Raw genomic sequence first — 21,189 nt, 5'->3', positions numbered from 1 at the left:
AGATGAAAACTAGATATTTGCAAAATTCTGCCTAATTATGTATGTTACCTGGTTAATGTGTGTGGCGAGGCGTGGTCTGCAGCGCCGCTGCAGGGGAGGCGGAAGCATCTGAGAGGCACCAGCAATCACGCCTCACCGCCTTAATGTCTGTGCTATCTATGCTGTTGTGTTGGTATGTGTTGGGCTGTGAGCTGAAAAGCTACAGCCGGCTGTATGCGTACAGCAACCGTGTGTGAAAAGTGGTCAATAAAGAGATGCTGAAAAGCATGTTCACGGAAACATCGTCGGGTCTGCTGTGGTATGTTTACAATGGAACTTCTGCTCCTGAACCTCTGCGCACAGCGTCTGCAAATGCTGTACGAAGTCACTTTCATCTTTACGCAGGACTGTAAGCTGTCATCTGTGAGGCGTGAGCAGTGTTTGTTTTTAACATCGTTCACGGAGGAGAATAGCTGCTGACATAATGTGGATCCGAAGATCCATAATTGGCCTACCTGGGGTTGAAAGTCTCGATAAATGCACGGCGTTTTGGCAGGTATACCGGTCTCCTGGAGTGTGACGCTTATTTTGAGCATGAAAATATAATAAAATATAATTTTATTTGTATATTTCAATATCACAATAATCTTCCAATTTAGAACTACAAGTTAAAAAAGAACTAACATAAATAAATTACACTTCAGCTAAATACTTCTAATTTATTTTCCCAAACCACGCGGTGCTGACCCCTGGGCATAGATATTGGTTATGTTTGAATTTAAAGATGTTCTCTTAAACAACAACTTCTTTAAAACTATTTACCGACCTGAATCTCTGGCTGACTTTTACAATGGACTTTGTACCTCAGTACCATCTCCATTTATGACTTACTAGTCGTGGTGATTAAACTGCACAGTAGCCTTTTCAGCGAACACTAATCATTCTATCACAAAATAAGATATAACATCTGTTACATTTTGCAAACTTGTTTTGAGCATCATACACCAGTCTATATTTTCAGGACTAATTAATCTCATATTTTAATTTAATTATAAAAATAGACGGATTAATTTATATGATGTTTGAAAGAGGACACAAACCTTCTTTTGTAAAATGTTAGAAATTATTTTATAGGCAATGAAAGAAATCAACTCTATAAAGTCTATAAATTATTATAGGGTGAGGTTTGTGAATTGTTGTCTGTGAACTCCTCTGGCGTGTTCAGTGAAACTTGTTGTTTGCGATATGTCATTTTGAGGCTTGTGCAATTCCAGTAGGGAAGTCCATATTTTAACCATTGGCCTCAAATACTGTGATAAACACACAGCAGTTCTGCACAGAAAACGCACAGTTTGTCAAAGGATTTGTGCACAGTGAAAATTTGGTTTGCAGTCCACTTGACAGAATGCGACTGTCATTAATCCTTCTGTTTCTCCATCTATGGGGACATGTGGAAGTTTCTTTCTCAGAAAACGGTAAGTCAGACTTTTTTAAATGCTGTGTTCTTTGTTTAGTTTAAAAGAGAAGACATTTCTTGTACTTCTACTTACCCTCTTTTTTATTTGTTCTACTATCTCTTCCAAAATTACATCTACATTTATATTACATATAAATGTAGATGTAATTTTGGAATCCTTGGTCAATCTATGTATATGTCTCTTTCCATGTTGTTTTTTTCAGTATGTTCAAGGCTTCCAAATGTTCCTCACTCCTATGTGTCAGAAAATACTAAAAAAGTTGAGTACCGCGAAGGAGATGTGATACATTTCACATGCGAGACTGGTTATATATCTGGTCCAACCCTCAGATATATATGCACAAATACTGGCTGGGAGAGTTTGCGTCAGGGAAAATGCAACTGTAAGTTAAATGGTTTGCCTGCTATTTTGCTGTTACTCTTATGACTGTATTTATAGGGTTACAAATAATCCTTAATCCCTTCTAAGATGCAATTCATAACATTTCACAAAATATCAATTACCAAAGTTTTATCCCAAAACTTTCGTTTTTTGGAATTAGAAAGAGTTGTACTGAGACAGTTGTAAAACTGCTGCAGTATGCTGCTAACAGTAATCTATTGTATGAAAATAGCAAATCGCTTCCTCAAATCCCTGCATCAATAACATTGTACCCACACTTCAACACTGTTATTAACAAAGAGTTTTGTAAAAAATTTATGTCACTGTCGGCAAGCACCTGATTTCAATTAAAAATAAGCAATAATAAGAGAAGAATAAGGTCTAATTCATACTTACTCATGAAAAATATTCTCTTTTCTTTTTTTTCAGTAAAGCCATGTGAACTCCCTGAGGACGTTCCCAATGGCTATTATGAAATTATCCGCGGAGAAGAGCTCGTTTTTGGAACAGCTATCAAATACTTTTGCAATCTAGGGTATGTGGATCTATAATAATTCAGTGACATAATGTACACGCTCTGAAAGTCCCATGAGGATTGCTTATATTTGTGTGTTAAAACAGAAACTCTTCAAGTTGTTTTAAGACAAAAGTCCCGTACAACAATGCTGTTTGGAAAATGTCAACAAGAATGGGATAAAAGGAAGCCGTTATTCAAAGGAGCTTTGAAGAAGCCTGGCAGACTACATTAACTACATTATTCCTAAGACTGCATTAAAGAAATTGCAAGAAAGCTTGCATAAGAGAGTTCAGGCTTATTTTTAAAAATGTTTAAACATAAATTTAGAACTCACTGTGAAAGTGAGTTCCAAGATCTGTTTCTGCTGATTTTTGCTGTACTTCTTGTGTTAGGTTGACATACCTCAGTCTTTTCTCCCAGTTTCCCTTCCTGAAGAATGGCCACACTTCCACTCAGGTCTTTTCCGATGAGGCTTAAGTGAACAGCAGATGATCAACAGTGTTAAGTGGTTTAGGTACAAGGGAAAACCTAAAAATAATTCAGTGTCCAATCACTGATGTCCGATCTCAAGACAACTTAAAATGGTTACCATCCATCCATCCATCTTCATCCGCTTTGTCCGGGGCCGGGTCGCGGGGGCAGCAGCCTAAGCAAAGAGGCCCAGACCTCCCTCTCCCCAGCCACCTCCTCCAGCTTATCCGGGGGAATACCAAGGCGTTCCCAGGCCAGCCGAGAGATATAATCTCTCCAGCGTGTCATGGGTCTGCCCCGGGACCTCCTCCCGGTGGGACATGCCTGGAACACCTCACCCAAGAGGCGCCCTGGGGGCATCCTTGTCAGATGCCCGAACCACCTCAGCTGGCTCCTTTTGATGTGGAGCAGCAGCTGCTCTACTCTGAGCCCCTCCCGGATGGCCGAACTTCTCACCCTATCTCTAAGGGAGAGGCCAGCCACCCTTCGGAGGAAGCTCATTTCTGCCGCTTGTATCCGCGATCTCGTTCTTTCGGTCACTACCCACAGCTCGTGGCCATAGGTGAGGGTAGGGACGTAGATCGACCGGTAAATTGAGAGCTTCGCTTTTACACTCAGCTCCCTCTTCACCACGACGGACCAGTGCAGCGTCCGCATTACTGCAGCTGCAGCCCCAATCCGTCTGTCGATCTCCGGCTCCCTTCTCCCATCACTCGCGAACAAGACCCCGAGATACTTGAACTCCTCCACTTGGGGCAGGAACTCATCCTGTAAAATGGTTACTTGGAAGCAAAATGATTGCTCAAGTACTCTATAAATTTTAGTGTGTGGGTGAAAATACAAAATGAGATATGAGTTGTAATTGCAGGTATACAATGGGAGATAGCGATGGCACCCGAACTTGTCAGTTGGACGGATGGAGTAGTACTGTGCCAGTATGTGAAAGTAAGTCTTTCAGTCAACACACCAGCAATGTTACTTTTATCGACATTTGTAGTTTGAACTAGCTTAACAGTGTATATTTATAAGGTCCTCTGCTTACACTCGAAAAATGTGAAAATTTCAGTCGTCCTGTTAGGTATGAGAAATGAGCTTGCTGTATATACCCTGTGTACTACATTTTAAATATATATTGCTCAAGATTTGTACCAATTCCTGTGGATCCATATTGCACCTGCGATGGTATCACATGACATATAAAGCAAGAACTGGTGCTTGTATATAACCCAACCAGTCACTTAGGACAGTGTTTACCAACCACTGTGTCGCAGCACATAGGTGTGCTGTGAGCAATGATCAAGTGTGCCATGGAAGATTATCTGATTCCACCTGATTACTACTCTAAGCGATCGGTGTAATGGGCAGAACAATTTCATTCTCTTCCAATAGAGGGTAGTACAACTACCTGCTCTAATTAAATGGGTTGCCAACTGCCATTAAAACAGAAGAAGACAAAGAAGAAATTACATAATACTCGTGCTGTAAAACAATGGAGCACGTAATAGCAACAGATAAATATTTGAAAAGAAAAAGTAATCAGTCTGACCTGGTCCTGGGGAAAATTCTGACCCAGATGGAGGCCCTAGCATGAGTAGTGGTCAGAAGAAAGCAAAAAGGGTATACTGGGAGCAGATCAAACCAATTCTGCTATGCTTGGTGTGCAGGTAAAAATTATCAATATACTTTTGTGGCATTTTTGTTTGGTGATGTTTTTTCGAATGTGAAATATGTTCCGTGGCTCCCAAAGGTTGGGAAACACTGACTTAGGACACCTAATACACCTTTCGGCTTTTTTCTTACATGAACCTTGAACTCATGAACATATACTTACAGTCCAGTACCTCAGTACATCTTTTTGCTGTTATCAGGCATTCAGGTTATGCTACTAGAGGTTCATACTTTTAGCACTTCTTCTTCACTCCCCTCTATTTATTTGTGACTTGCTTCTTTCTCATATAGTTTATTTATCTTTCCTTATCTTTTTGTGCTCTTGCGTCTTCACCTTACATTATGAAGCCTCTTGCAAAAACATTTTTTATGAATTCTTGGTATATGAATAAAACGTAATTAATTTAATTTAATTGATCAAGGTCAGTGATGTGTCACTCATGGTGAAATGTGATTATTGTGATGAAAACATTTTTAAACTTCTATTTTTGTTGCCCATATTTGTAGCTGCCGAGGGTTGTGAGAAACCACCACATCTTTCAAATGGAGACCCGAAGGAAAGTTCCAGACTGCAGTACAGTCATAGTGAAAGGGTTGAGTACATCTGCCAGGATTACTACAGAATGGAGGGTGGGCCGTACAAAACCTGTGTAAATGGTCAATGGACTGGAGAGATGAGATGCCTCAGTAAGATGTAGATCTCTTTATATTTCTGCATAGTCCATTCTTTGCATTCTGCTTTCTTGCAATTCAGAGGGGAACACTATGGAGCCATTTTGCAGCCGCTATGTGCAAAACTATAAAAATAGTATAAAGGAAGTATCCTTGCTCGTGTTTAACTCTCAAAATGCATGTTTGGTTATCTTTAAATAAGCTTCTCCATGTTTAATAGTAGCATTCACAGGGCATAATAAAAAAAACTTTATTATGTCTACAATCGCAATAATGACTTTTACTTATTGTTTTCAGGAATCCCTTGTGCAGTTGGAGTAATGGACCCTAATCTGCAGGTAACTGGATTACCACAAGGGAATGAAGCGATAAGGACTGGGGACACATTACATTTTCGTTGTGCTGATCAGTATAAACTGGAAGGTTCTGAAGTAATCGAGTGTTTAGAAATTGGGTACTGGAATGCTTCCTTTCCATCCTGCTCTGGTAGGTTTACTTTAACTGAGAAAAGCTGACGTGATTTGACATGTTTTTTAAATGTCCATATATTTGTGTAACAATTATGTAATCATTATATTTCATTTGTTAAACTTATATAACGATTAAGATTTACATTTTATTTGGTTCCTTTGGGTCTAGACTACTGCTGCATTACACTTTAAACTGAAAGATTAAAAGACTGTCTTCTTTAAAACAGATGAATGCAAAGTCACAAGAATATCAGACAGTGTAAGAATCACATCACACATACAAGGCAATCGGCTAAAGAAAGGACAAAAGCTAACCTTTACTTGCCTTAGACGTAACCACTTTATGCAAGGCAATAAAACAGTTGAATGTTTGGCAAATGGACAGTGGAGCGATCCGTTTCCAACATGCGGAGGTAAGCCAGTTTTTTTCTATGTCAACTCACCCGTAATATGTGACAAGAAAAGATCATCCAGTCACAGTGCACTGCAATTTCAGGAGGCTTTAATCACATTTTTTAATCCCCAAAACAGTTACGGTTACTTTTACTCAGGCAAAAATTACACGGGAAATGTTTTTGGACAAGTCTTGCGGTTGATCCTAATTACAATCACTGTGTAGGAAATGTCATGTACATATGCGAAGCCCAGTCAGTAATAAGCGCCCAGATAAGCTGCTCATGTTAATAACAGCTGTAAATATAAAAAAGAGAAGTCGGAATAAACCCCCAGTAATTTGGAGAGTTGAATCTCTAAAAGATTTACACAAAAATTTACTGTAAGATGTTGCATAATGGTACTAATAGTATTGTGAGTAGATATTAAAAAATGTTATATTAACAATTTCAAGTTTTTTGTTTGTTTTTTGTCTATATTTATTTAAGATCCTGTGGGTTGTGGGAAACCACAACCACTCTCAGATGGAGACACCAAAATCAGTACTAAAAGGCAATACAGCCATGGAGAAAGGGTTGAGTATATCTGTCAAAATTACTACAAAATGGAAGGTACACCATATAAAACCTGTGAAAATGGTAAATGGACTGGACAGATGAGATGCCTCAGTAAGTTATAGCTATATTATGTTGTATTTTCTAAGATTCTGCATATGTAAAAGTATTTTAGGGGTCCCAAGTTTTTTTTACTCTTAAATTTAGAGAAAATTGAGTTTACACAGGAATCAGCCTTTCAAGCTGTTGACATAATTTATTTGAGAAAGGATGCAGAATTTGGGGGCTTCATGTTCTTAGATGCGCTCTGTTTTATGTTATTTAAAAAAATGGGAAAATTAAGACAATTTAACATTAGACTTTCATAATTTGATATTGTGTGAGGTCTGTACTATATCTGGAGTTTTGATACAGATACAGATTGCATTTTATCAGACTTGCTTGGTTTTAAGCACTGTGCCTTTGTAATCAAGACTTGAATAGTTATATATGATATATGTTGTGCATTCCTGCATTGGTGTACTGTACTGACATTAACAAAATCTTTTCTCTTAACTCTTACAGAACCCTGCACTGTAAATAGAGAAGACATGAGCAAACACAATATTCAATTCAGATATGTCAGCGATGATAAGCTGTATTCAGAACATAATGATGTAATTGAGTTCATATGTAGCAGGGGAAGACGTGTTGGCAGTTTGGAAATGCGTCAGACGTGCATTGAAGGCGTAATGCATCTGCCCACATGCCAGTAACATTTCTGTCTATTGGATACGATGAGCATGAGCACGCAAATCTATAAATGATTAGTGCACTGATGTGTGTGGTCATTTTAATAAAAGCCTATGTACTCAGTCTGTGTTCTTCCAGTACATCTTTTTTTTTTTGTGTAAAATCAAAGTCATTCATAAATCCTTTGTGGACAAATACACAAAATGGTGGCCCTATCTTTCCAGTCTGAACATATTCTGATTAAATAAAGATAACAAAAAGAAGTAAAAAATAAATAAAATAACAAACTCCCTCCCTTTGGCAGGAGATCATACCTGCTATTAAAGTGTTTTTGTAACCTAGATGAGCACACACATGTACACACATGTAACAGTAATTGCATGTAATGTTATTTTAATAAAAGCATCACGGGGTCTGTTTTAATTCTTACATAAGTTTAACTCTGCTGAAAGTCTTGGGGCTTTGGGTTTCATGGCCTAACAATGAAACAACCCCTTTTCCACAGTCTTTTTAGGCCTGGAGTCCAGCATCCACTTATCATTTAAGTTGAGTTACTTTTGCCTTCCCACCAACTCGATGCATTCTGGCCATTCTCCCTTAACCCCTGGCATCAGTGAGGCTCTATCAGCAAGAAAACTGCGCATCACTGGATATCTTCTCTTTTTCTGAAAATTCTTTGTAAACGCTAGCAAAGTACATTTGAAAGTCCTGTGCTTTGTACACCTAACCACCTATCCAGTCCTTCTCCGTAGCACTTGTACAAAAGGAGTCCAAGGTTGTATTTAAATAGAGACATTTGGACAGAGCCACTGGACAGTCTGTGCTGTGACCTGATCTCTCTGGGTGGAGTTCGAGCTGGGGGAGGTCACTGAACAATGAAGCTACTGAAATTCTCCTCAGAAAGCATTCGTCAAAAGAACATGAAGCTGTCTTTAATCCTTCTGTTTCTCCAGCTGTGGGGGTGTGTGGAAGTTTCTTTGTCACAAAACGGTAAAGTGATCTATTATCGTTTTTCAGTGTACCTAAAATCACATGTTTTACCTTTGTGGAAAAGCAGTTAGACTTTAAGAAGAGTGACATATACACTGCGTGTGGTCATCACAGGTATTTACTTACAGCAGGGGGAAAAGCACAGTATGAATGTAATTGTCTTATTTTTACACTATTACAACTATTTGAATTTACATGCATTCACACAACCCTAAAATATGTATATTTTTGTGTTAACATACATATATATGGTAGTAATATAATGTAGGACAAAATAGTAATTATAGATGATTTTACTACTTGCTATGGGTTTTTTGCTTGTTTTTGTTTTATTTTGGGGGTTTTCTTTGAAGGGGGGGGGGGCTCTAGTAATTTTATACTTATACTTATTTTTTCCCTTTACCATTAATGGTAATTAATGGTACATTTCTTATATTACTCTTTAATTATGTATGTCAAACATAAATCCTGCTATCTGTGTTATTAGGTGAAGTATATCCACAAATTATGTAGATGCAACTGTTTTGTGGTCTTAACCATTTAGGAGAATGGTTGTAGACATACTTTGATTTTGTAACTGTTTTCCTTGTAGAGCTTCAGTCATTGTTTTTTAACAACTTTATATGTGACGAATTGTAACTTTTTCTCTTTTAGTGTGTTCAGAGCTCCCAAATGTTCCTCACGCTCATGTGTCAGAAGGAACCAGCAAAGCTGTGTACCAGGAAGGAGATGTGATACATTTTTCTTGTGAATCTGGTTACATATCAGATCAGATCTCGAAATTTGTATGCACAGCTGATGGTTGGCTGGTTGTCCATCAGGGAAAGTGCTACTGTAAGTTGCATGGCTTCATGTTTTTATCATCACTAACTAAACTTGTGCTATTGCTGCACTGTGGATGTAATAACTCATGTAAATGTGTTTTTTTTTCTTATATTACTAAATCGTCAAAAACTCTACAGTCATGAAAAGTGTATGAATACCTCAATTATGTATATTACAGAGTGCATATTTTGTTTTTGTTAGGGTTCATTAATGACAGCATTACCCTGACTCTTACTCTAACCCAACCATACTACATGCTATGTACCCCCAAAAAATGTCACGTGAAAAGCTAAAAAAATGAAACACAAAGTTGTAAAGCATACCAAGAGCAGCATTAATAAATGGATTTTCATAGGATCGACCCATTACACGTCAGGTAAGGCGTTGGGTTTAGAGCTAAATAGGTACATTTTCTGGAGGCACACAATAGGCCTGGTTATAAAAGTAAAAAAGTATCACATCAGAAAGATTGTTCCAAAGCATGATTACCCATGTTCCTCTGCTCAAATTTGGTGATGGCCAGCAGAGCTCAGCCAGCCTCAACAACCCTTGACCTAAAACAGGGGTCAGCAACCTTTAACACCCAAAGAGCCACTTGGACCCGGTTTCCACGCAAAAGAAAACACTGGGAGCCGCAAATACTTGTTGACATCAAAAATGAAAATAACACTGTATATATTGTTTTTTTACAATATATACAGCACTATGCTGCTAAAAAATGAAAAATAGATATTTGCAAAATTCTGCCTAAATATGTATTTTACCTGGTTAATGTGTGTGGCGAGGCGTGGTCTGCAGCGCCACTGCATGGGAGTCGGACGCACCTGAGCGGGACCCGCAATCACGCCTCGTCTACTTAAAGTCTGTGCTCTCTCTGCTCTTGTGTTGTCGGACTGTGAGCTGAAAAGCTACAGCCGGCTGTATGCTTACAGCAACCGTGTGTGAAGAGTGGTCAATAAAGAGATGCTGAAAAGCATGTCCATGGAAACATCGTCGGGTCTGCTGTGATATGTTTACAATGAGACTTCTGCTCCTGAACCTCTGCGCACAGCGTCTGCAAATCGGGGCTGTACGAAGTCACTTTCATCTTTACGCAGGACTGTAAGCTGTCATCTGTGAGGCGTGAGCGGTGTTTGTTTTAACATAGTTCACGGAGGAGAACAGCTGCTGACATAATGTGGATCCGAAGATCCATAATTGGCCTACCTGGGGTTGAAAGTCTCGATAAATGCACGGCGTTTCGGCAGGTATACCGGCTTCCGCGAGTGTGACGCTTATTTTGAGCGATGAAAAATAAAATATAATTCTATTTTTATATTTCAATGTCACAATAATCTTCCAATTTAGAACTACAAGTTTAAAAAGAACTAATACAAAAAATACACTTCAGCTAAATACTTCTAATTTATTTTCCCAAACCACCTGGAGCCGCAGTATAAAGACAAAAGAGCCGCATGCGTATCCGGAGCCGCAGGTTGCCTGTCCTAACACAACTGCACATTACTGGCATTACTATCGTTCGTAGCAATGACGGGTAGTCATTTCCTTATACACACATGTATATCTTGGCTTAGTCACTCAGTATGTTTTCAATCTTTGTGTATTTTTCTCTTCTTTTCCCATTTTATATTGTTTTGTGTATTAGCATGTTCAACGCTTCCAGATGTTCCCCATGCCCAAGTAACACAAGAGACAAGAACATCTCAGTATCAAGCAGGACACATGATACATTTTGCTTGCGAACCTGGCTATACATCAGCTCTCACCATCAAATACGTATGTACAACTGAGGGCTGGCAGCCACTCCAAAGGGGGTCGTGCTACCGTGAGTTCAAAAGCTTTCTTTTCTTCTCTCACTCTCATGTGAATGACTACAGTTCAATAAGCAGAGATCATTAAAATGAATTTAACATAATTTATTGATCTATAGAATTCAATTTAGGTTGTTGGTGATTACACTCTGGAAATGAAGATTGAGGCTTGAATGGAAGCCTGGGAGAATGACCGATGAGCAGTGAGATTTAAAGTACATGGAGTGGAGACTGATTGGCCGGAAGACAGCCAGCAGAAATCTGATTGGGCTAGACCAGTGATTGCACAATTAGCTTCACAGCATGGGAAAGTGGAAATGATGTAAAGCTTAGATTAGCCAACAAACACCAGGGAAGCAGAAATGTGTGACTACAGATTGTTCTTATTGAACTTACGTATGAACTTCATTTGGTATTATCTCCTTGGACATATAATCTCATTTACTCAGATGTGTCCTGCCTTCATTAAGACTGCTATGACGGTCTTTATTTCTATATATATTTTTCCTGCACACAGGCAAAATCAGAATTTAATTCTAAATGATTTTTAATATGTAGAGACTTTGTCATGTCAGATCAGACTCCAAATATATTTGAATTCACATCAGTCATCATTTTATTCAACAATGTTTCTGTCAAGTCATTATGAAATATGACCCAGCATCTCGATGTCAGAAAGATCAGTTTAACCCTCTGGGGTCCAGGGTATAATTGGCCATTTTTGACTACTTGTTTGGTATCATTATTTTCAGCACAACCTGAAATATCTGAAATTTGAGTTATTTTTTCATTTTGGCATACTATATTACCATAGTTGATCTAAATTCAGAGAAAAAATTCAAAATCCGAGTAGAAAAAAGTTATATTTTTTTACTGTAAAACCCACAAACATGTTTAACGAATCATTTTCATAACTTGAAATGCAAATAGAAATTGTACATTTCTAAATATTATGCACAAGTTTTGCAAAGAAAGTTATATGGTACTATTTAACTAAAAATGCAGCCAATGCCTCAGGCATATAACCGTTTAAATCTATTTACAGAACAATCAGGTGATCTGCAACAAATAAGAAAGCACACAAATTATTTGTGCCATGTGTTTTCAGTCATTCCTTCAGGTCGTCTGCTCGTCCACACCATGTCTTTAGGTATCATGTCAGTTCTCCATGTTTAAGGTTTTTTCATGTTTAATTTTTAGTTCACCCAGTTTAGGTTATTGTTTAGTTTCACCCATGCCCTTTGTTTGTATTTATTTTGCAAGCCTTAATAAACTGCTTGTTTTTTGTTAATCCACATCACATTTCATAGTTTTTGGTTTGCACTTGAGTCCTTTTTCACAACACATACAGTCTGCCTCAGCCAGACTGTGACAGAAAAGTCAGACTTACTGACAGGTCAAAAACTATTCACATTTTTTCCAGAAGCATTGTATTTTTTCTTTCACCAAAATATAGGCTAGAGTTAAAGTTAGCCACCCTACATAAGGGAACTTATAGGGTTAATGAATTAAATCTTAGCGTGTTAAACTGACACAGCAGATGGTTTGCTTACACAGGTTGTCCTTGTAAACAGTTTGCAAAGGGCAGATATTTTGAAACTATTTGCCTGGAAATTAGATAAACGTTTTCCATTCCAGGGTGGAATGATTGCATGTCATACATCTTTTTAAAAAAAATTGAGTGCTCAATGTTAAATCAGTCATTCCACACTTAAAAACAGGATTTCAACAATCATTCAAAGCCCAAAATTACAATGGTATCCATGTTGATCCGTGATGATTGTAAAACTTTTGACCACAGCTGTAGTTTTGACAGTGGTTTATCTCCACTGGTCTGAACCTTCGTGTCTCCAGCACAAATACAGACACACATTGAAACCTGGCAAAATGGATTCTGACATGATCTGGCAAATATAAAAACTGCAGCAAATATAAAGATTCTGGCCAGTGATTTCTACATCTGAATCTTGCCTTTTGAACTGTTTTTTTTCTTCTTCTTCTACCTTAGTTTCATCTTCCAGATGTGACCCTCCTCCTACAGTTCAAGGGTTAACAGTGAAAGGTTTACCAGAAAATTGTATTCCCATACGTCCCAATCACATCCTCACATTCAGCTGTGATGGTCCTGGGAAGTATCTGAATGGAATTTCTGTGCTGATATGTGGAGAAGACGGACAATGGAATAATCCATTCCCGACTTGCATAGGTAAGAACATGTTTAAATCCCTTTACTGACAAAATGCAATGCCCGTTTAAACAATATGGCAATAGTTCAGGTTTGATCTTTGTGTATTTTGAAGCATAATTTAAATATCCAATAAGATTTCATGATTTTTTCCGCTCTTCTGGTGTTCACTAAAACCAACTACTCTCTTGCTTGCTCTTTGCAGCTTTGTTACATAAACTCACATATATTCTACATATTTTGCTTTTTTCAGATCGATCTTGTAAAATCGGTGTTATGGATCCTCATCTCTACGTAGCTGGATTACCACCATCAAATGAAATAATGGCGACTGGACATAAATTGCGTTTTCTTTGCAGCAATACACGTGTACTAATTGGGTCTACAGAAATTGAGTGTTTAGAAAATGGACAATGGAATTCCCCCTTTCCTTCTTGCTCTGGTATGTGTACTTTTATTACCACAATGACGTGAGGTAACAGAAATGAGCTGTGACTATGATAAGGGTTTCTGTTTTAAGTTGCTGTTAGGAGCAATTTTGTATTGCAGGAAAACATCAGCATTCTGTAGCAGTTGTGTTGTTGCCCTTGTATCACATAAATCATTAATATAATGATCCTGATGAACCCTGTAAGGTCAAAGTCATCATAGGAAGTATTCTAATCCTAATCCTATATTTTTGATCTGCTGTTTATGTCTAATATTGTAGGTTCTTGAGATAACGGCTGTTGTGAACTAGCATCACATAAATATTACTGAACTGGATACATTTTCCAGTTTTCATCTTTTTAATCTTTCCTAATCATTTTAAGAAAGAGACACCTGTCTATTTGGAAAATGTCTCTTCATGAACGTATTTTTTATACTGAAATCTTTTACTTTCAAGTTTTTTTTATATATTGAAAATGTAATGCTGATTTATTCAGATATTTGCATCACATTTGGTTTCTTGTTCATACTGTAAATCTCATAGTAAAACAGATTCTCTTCTTCAAAACACAGAAATGTTCAGTCCCTTAAGTACCCACCAGTTTAAGGTGCCAGTTTAAAATATATATTTGCTAGTTTTGTTCTCCCTGTTATGCTGTAGCTAAAGGAGATTTGTTGAGGTTTAATGTAAATGATTGAAGCTTGATACCATTTTAATCTAAAATTAACAAGGGGATTTGAAAGCTTAGTTGTCTAAGGCAAAAATGCACACTGAAACTAGAATGAAATTAGAATATCGGGTTTTTGTTCAAAACTATTCAGTTTCGAATGATATCCAATGACTGATAGCTGTGGTTATCAATATCTGTCAACAATAGGGAATTTTCTCTGCCGAGATATCATTTCATTCACTGTTGATCAGTCTGCCCTGCTTAAAGGAAATAATGGGCAACTATTGTCCACATTAGAAGATTCAAGTGTGAAGAACTTTTATAGGAATTAAGGTTGTATTTTTCTGCCAGGTGCTGCTAATTAAATTCACTACATTAAACAGATCGTCAGCAATCATTAGCACTGCTATAAACACAGATGTTTTGGTAGTTTGTTCATCTGGATCATTCAGTGTGTGTTAACATATACTTCCCAGCAATTGAACAGTTATTCGTCAACTCAGCTAAACAATACCTATGAAAAAAAGAGCTCACTATAGTACATCAAAATAAACTATTGCTGTGAATAAGATTTAAAACTGGAGTCAAGTTAAAAACACTGCTGGCTGTCATTCTGCCTGCTGACATATTTCATCTTTATTCATCTTTTTTTCTCTACACTTGGTTAAGGGTAGAATTGCCATTCTTTTCTGACTTCTTAAAAGACTGGACATTTATTACTGTATATTACATATCTGTAAATGTGAGTCACCTCAAGCATTATTTTGATGCATGTTTTTATGAAAAGATTACAGAGTGTAAATTAATAGTGTACATGTTGTGATGTCTTACAGCTAATCATGATAACTGCAGCCCTCCACCCAAAGTTGAAAATGCTGTTATTACAACTCGTTATCGGAAGCAATACCCATCTCGCTCTGAAGTAACCTATCAGTGCTTTGACAATTACATTATGGAAGGAAAAGCTACGATTAACTGCATAGCTGGGGAATGGAAGGAGCTCAATATTCAGTGTATACGTACGTACATAAAAATAAAATATTGCTGTGAATAAGCTTTAAAACTGTTAAAAACACTGCTGTCTGTCATTCTGCCTGCTGACATATTTCATCTTTATTCATCTTTCTTTCCCCACCCTTCATTAAGGGTAGAGAAAGACTGTAGTCCTTTGAGGGACGAAACAATGGAAATAATATAACCCAACATTGTACCAAAGGCACAATCTTTAACTAACCTTAAATATACTGTTTTAGTTTGGTTTTTGTTTTTTTGCCTTAGAACAGTCTGCATGTGTACCTCGGTTTACACACCTGCCGTTATCTTCATTTTCAGCACTATTGGTCAAATCAATAATGTATGTAACAATGTATATAATATTGACAATACTATTATGTATTTTCAGTGTACTGTGACCAGCTTATGGATGAGTCTCTGGACTTCAGAGCAGAGAAAGAGAAATACATGACTGGAGAGATCATTGAATATCAGTGTAAGAATAGAGCAGGAATTATTGGCACTGCAACGTGCCAACATGGCAAGTGGGCTAAAGCAATAGAATGTGAAGGTAAGGAGACATAAAAAAAAAATGCAGTTTTCATACAAACACCCCCATGTGGTGCAGTTTGTAGGTTTAGACAATTATTCTTCCCTTTAATCACTTTTAAAATAATTACCATTCTTTTCTGACTTCTTAAAAGACTGGACATTTATTACTTCTTAATTACAGCAATGAGAAACTGAATGCCTATTAATAATAAATATTTAAAGGGAAAACTTGCTTAGTTTGAAAATGTAGTGAGAAAGTGTCTTATTACTTTGAATCTGATTTGGTTTCATGTTTATAATGTAAACCTCACAATAAAACAGATTCTCTTTTTCAAAACAGAGAAATGTAGAGTCCCTGAAACACCAGCAGGTCTAACAATCACCACAGATGTAACAGACGATCAAATGAAAAAAGGACAACATTTAACATTTGCTTGTGAAAACAGGAATCACATCATCAAAGGGAATGCAACGCTTGAATGTTTGGAAAATGGACAGTGGAGCAATCCTCGTCCCACATGTGAAGGTACAACACTTGTCCTCTTGTGATCTTACTGTTTATCAGTACAAAGGATGGAAAAAGATTGCTATTGCTGTTTTTGGTATTTCTTGGGGTGTCGTGTGAATGAGTGTAAGTTACACACACTTTAAACCAGAAATTAATAGTTTGTTTTGAGGCAAAAACACATTTCAGGTTATCAGTAAAATGTCCTCTGCCTGATCTGCTCTTGTGCTAATTAGTTTGTGTGAACATTGTTTCTGGTTAATTCTTTGTCACACATGGCCACACAGTGTTAAGGTAAAGGAGAGTGATGCACAGGGTGTATGACAAATATTTCACTTCAAATGAAAAATGATGCATGACAGCAGGTCAGAGTGAAAATGTGATTATTGTGACAAAATATTATCTAATGTTGGTTTTTCCTCTGTTATTGCCCACAATTTTTAGCTGCCCAGCAATGTAGGACGCCACCACGTCTTTCAGGTGGACAGACCAAAACAGCGACTAGAAACACGTACAGACACAATGAAAAGGTCGAATATGTGTGTGACAGAGACTACGGCATGGAGGGTGGGCCGTTCAAAACCTGTGTCGATGGTGATTGGGTTGGAGAGATGAGATGCCGCCGTGAGTTACATTTCCCTTTTGTTGCACACAAAGTTTTTAAATATGTTCTAAGTAAACAAACAGCCAGTGGAGGGCCGCTGGAACCAGTTTGACAAGTTTATTAAATCTGAGAAGTTGGTTAAGTGTGACGCTGAAAAGTTGTTTTCACTAACACAGACAGTAGCTCAAAACTGTTTGAAATGTGGTGCATTTAAGATTATACCTGAACACACCACAATGTAGACTTCAGGGTTAGTTGCAGTTATATCATTAAATAATAATATTAATACGAACAAGAAGAATTCGTTTTTTTAGAAACTTCTGTAATAACCCACCATCCCCAAACTGTGCTGCAGCTCTGAGAACATCACAATGGCTTCAGTTCTTAAGTGGATGGGTTTCACTTGTTCACCACCCACTACTTCTCCTAGATACACTATTGCAGTCTGCCCAAAGTCACACTTTGAGAGATTTAATGTCAGGTTTGCTTTTCCACGATTTCAGTGTTTTTAAGTGGCCCTCTATCATTGCCACAGACATCACACATTTCATCACCAGTTAACATGGGTTACATGGAGGAACAAGGAAATACAACATGCTATGGACATGTCAGAGGAAATGTGAGAACCTGATGAGCACACACGAACCATAGAAGAGTTTGAACTTAAAAAAAAAATAAATTGTTTTTTCACAATAAAATGATTAAAACAATTAAAAGGATAGGATCTGTAAGATGTGGGAGAGGGTAGTAGATGAATATATCAAAGAAGCAGATCATTTCAACAGCAACATGAGTTTGATACCAGTACAACACAGTTTATCATTAGTTACAAAGAGTGCTGACCGCTTTCTAAGCATAACAGAACTACATATATAGGATGACAAAGCAGTCTTAAAGGCTGTGATCTGCACTCGGATTGCATGATGAAAACTTCACCTGAAATGTAAAATAATATGTGACGGTATATGAACATAAAAACGTGACTAAAAAATTTTTGTGACTAAATGTTGTCTAAACTTTTTTTTTTCTCCATTGCTCACACTTTTGCAGGTGCCCAGGGTTGTGGGAGGCCACCACCTCTTTCAGATGGAGACACCAAAACAAGTACTAAACAGCTGTACCAACATAATGAAAAGGTTGAATATATCTGTCAGCGTTATTACGTCATGAAGGGTGGACCGTTCAAAACATGTAATCATGGTGAATGGACTGGAGAGATTAGATGCCTCCGTAAGTAAAAGTTTTCTTTATATTTTTCATGTTACATTGTGTGAAGAGAAACGTAAAAAGTCCTCTTGGTTTCTGTTTTTTAATTTTGTTTAATTCCAGAGGTGTGATCGATATTTACAAAAATATACACAACTGCTTGTGAGCCTCTCAAGATGAGAAACTATGTATAAAATATGAAATTAAATATGTTATTCACAAACAGCGAATGCATTACTTTGTTGAAGCCCTTCAATAAACATCTTGTCACGGTCCTGGGTCGGTTCGACCCAGTATTTTGAGTTTCTTATGTTTTGGTTTATTTTTGTATTATGGAGTAGTTCTTATTCTCTGGTGATACCGTTTTGATTATAATTATATTCTGATTCTTTAGTTATCCAATGATGATGACGATGATGATTATTTCTGGTTTAGGTTTTGTTATCTTGCCCTCATGTTTGGTTTAGGTTGCCTGTGCTTAGTCTTCTCTGCCCGTATGTCCCTCTGTTTGCCCATGACGTCATTATGCCTGTTTACGAGTCTGTGTCTCTGTCTGTCGTGTGCTTCCTGTTTTATTTTGTAGGTCTGTGTCCTATGTCAGTGCGTTCAGCTTTGTGCTCTCCCTGTCTCGTCAGTGTAATCAGCGTCAGCCGTGTCTCCCAGCTGTTTCCTCTTCGTTCCGTTCACCTCTTGTATTTAGTGTCTGTGTCTTCCCCTACTCGGTGTCGCGTCGTTAATGTCTGTTCACCCTCGCTTCCTCTGTGTGTTCCGTTTGCCAGCCAGCCTACCTGCCTAGTTATTCTGTTCTTCCAGTTGAGTTAGTGTTTTTCTGTTCTGCTTCTTACCAGCAATAAAGCTGTGTGTTTTGAGTTACTTCCGCCTCAGTGAGTCCTGCATTTTGGGTCCTCTCTTCCTGCCTGCCTACACACAGACATGACACATCTTGACTGTTCAGTTTAAAATCCACTGTGGTGGTGTACACTGAAAACATTTAAAATACAGACAAAAACATTCATTTGTGACAGAAAGTCCAGAACCCTTTACTGTTAAGCTGAATTTTGGAAATTTGTCCAAAAAAAGCAAGACTGGATTTTTGAGAACTTAATGTCATAGATCAAAAACTCCCAAAGGCTGTATCTATCAAATATGATACACTAGGTATTGGGGGGATAAAACGCTTTGAGGCATGTTGTGTTTGACATAAGAAATCACCAGGTACAAAATCATTTCTCACTGTGTGGTTAGTAGGGTCTGAGGTTTACTGAAAAAAATCTTTTGTTTGATGAGATGAGCATCAAGTAAGAAATTCTTTAATTGTTTCTTCTGTTGACTTCAGGTAATTCTAAACAATAGTCATGATGACGTTGAATTGTGGTACAGGGCCCTGCTGTAATTTTTTTATCTGGGTTTTTAGGCCAGTAAGGTCAGTGGGTCTGAAATGTTTCTAAGACTCAAATTCTGGATATATTTAGTAAATAATAAAGTTTTCAAATCAGTTCTAATATAAAAAGCAGCTGGTGAATGGACGCTGGAACCAGTGAATGAGCTGTCTCCCTCAAAAACCTGTTAACATCCCAGCTGCTGATTCTAGTAATAATCTAGTAAAAAACATGTAGTTGTTGCATTTGGTGAAGCTGTATATATGGAGATTTTTTAGGTAGTTTTTCAAAGTTCAAAGAGCATGACTGAAGTATTTATGATACTGTGTGTGGTTCAAACCTCAGAACTGTGTTGAGTATTGGAGTGAAAGGTGCAAGCAGGAATTCTGATTAATTATTAATTCTTCATTTAACAAAGTGTGCAGTCTAGAGATATAATAACAGCATATTGACTTAAATGAATATTTGGTCTGAAAAACAAATCATCATTTCTGTTCAAGGTTATTATATCACATTTGACCGATGAACTGCAATTCAAAACCTTTGGGACAAAGCTCACTTCAAACTGACAGCAATAAATAACAATAAATAAATAATAATAAAGTTAATTCTAGCAGCAAGATATGAAATCAAATCACAATTTAAAATCAACAAGTGATCCAGATTCCTGAAATTCTGTATGTTTATCTAAAAGAAATAACAGAAACTAATTTACTTATTTGGAGAATGAGTAAAATAAATGAGTAGGTTTACATTGAAATGTGACTTCCAAGATTCAAGATTCCTTATTTGTCGCATGCATAGTTATACGAGTACAACACGCAGTGAAATGTATCCTGACGCACTTCTCGACTGTGTAAAAAGAGAGAGAGAAGATTATGTACATGCAAAAAGAGAGAACATATATACATATAACCATAAAAGTGAATTAAATAAAATAAGACAATCTGGAAATTTCAAATTGAAACATATGAAAAATGTACATTGTGCAGGTGGGTATTAAAGTGTCTAGTACTGCAGTGAGGCTGAGAGGAGTCAGGCTGGGATGGACAGGACTTCAGCATGTAAAATAGTCACAGAAATATTACATAAAATTAACAGTGAATGTAATCACCCCACAAGAGCAACAGCAACAGTAGATCATCTGTGTACCATTCCAGTGTTTGACCACAATTTAGAATTAGGCAGGAGAAAATCAATTTTATTGGTAGCCACAGAGTCCTTTACAGAACACAATATTCTGTACATTCATGTATTTTACTAACATTAAAAGACTGTTTATCTTTTATGTCTTACAGAAGCCTGCACTGTGAATAGAGACGACATGAACAGACATAATATTCGGTTCAGATTTTCAAGAGATGATAAACTGTATTCAGAACATGGTGATGTAATCGAGTTTATGTGTACCAGAGGAAGACCCATTGGGCCACTGGGAATGCATCACAAGTGTGAACATGGTGTGATACATTTGCCGACTTGCCTGTAATGCTTTTGTGTACAAGACTAGATAAACACGAGTACACCAATGTGTCAATAATTGAAGAGCAGATTAAAGAATTAGACCAGTGAAGTACCAGTGCTGTATGTGGTCATTTCAATAAAACGTAATAAATGCTGACTGAGTCTGTTTTCTGCTTCTATGTGTTTTCTCAGGGAAATCAATCTCGCATAAATCTTCTACCACAAATACAGAACAAATATACAGAATTTGGCTTTATTAT

The 21,189-nt window shown here is 37.3% G+C and overlaps 1 protein-coding gene across 1 annotated transcript; it reads left to right on the top strand.

Moving 5' to 3' along the window:
- The first annotated feature begins 1,283 nt into the window (after window positions 1-1,283).
- LOC147309691 (complement factor H-related protein 5-like) lies at window positions 1,284-21,086 on the top strand. Its single transcript, XM_086269913.1, has 19 exons — window positions 1,284-1,454; window positions 1,660-1,839; window positions 2,268-2,373; window positions 3,695-3,771; window positions 5,002-5,181; window positions 5,464-5,652; window positions 5,864-6,049; window positions 6,518-6,697; window positions 7,148-7,330; window positions 8,960-9,139; window positions 10,776-10,955; window positions 12,950-13,147; window positions 13,380-13,568; window positions 15,060-15,245; window positions 15,629-15,790; window positions 16,112-16,297; window positions 16,721-16,900; window positions 17,931-18,110; window positions 20,764-21,086. Exons 1-19 carry the CDS (start codon window positions 1,385-1,387, stop codon window positions 20,952-20,954), a joined length of 3,183 nt encoding a protein of 1,060 aa, XP_086126039.1. The 5' UTR covers window positions 1,284-1,384; the 3' UTR covers window positions 20,955-21,086.
- The last annotated feature ends 103 nt before the right edge of the window (window positions 21,087-21,189 follow it).

The sequence above is a fragment of the Aulonocara sp. 'chitande type north' Nkhata Bay genome, linkage group LG17, assembly GCF_057382095.1.
Source record: "Aulonocara sp. 'chitande type north' Nkhata Bay isolate Kocher_YH1m ecotype deep benthic linkage group LG17, A_spYH_male_GT1.1, whole genome shotgun sequence".
NCBI classification, from domain to species: Eukaryota; Metazoa; Chordata; class Actinopteri; order Cichliformes; family Cichlidae; genus Aulonocara; species Aulonocara sp. 'chitande type north' Nkhata Bay.
The sequence above is the reverse complement of the archived record's forward strand: the minus strand, read 5'-3'. Positions and strand labels throughout refer to the sequence as shown.

What these genes read in the sequence shown, in the direction of transcription:
- LOC147309691 (XM_086269913.1), top strand. Translation starts at nt 1,385, where the DNA reads ATGCGACTGTCATTAATCCTTCTGTTTCTCCATCTATGGGGACATGTG. An exon ending in GCGTCAGGGAAAATGCAACT is followed by an intron (nt 1,840 to 2,267) that starts GTAAGTTAAATG and finishes CTTTTTTTTCAG; the next exon opens with TAAAGCCATGTGAACTCCCT. An exon ending in TCCATTCCCGACTTGCATAG is followed by an intron (nt 13,148 to 13,379) that starts GTAAGAACATGT and finishes TGCTTTTTTCAG; the next exon opens with ATCGATCTTGTAAAATCGGT.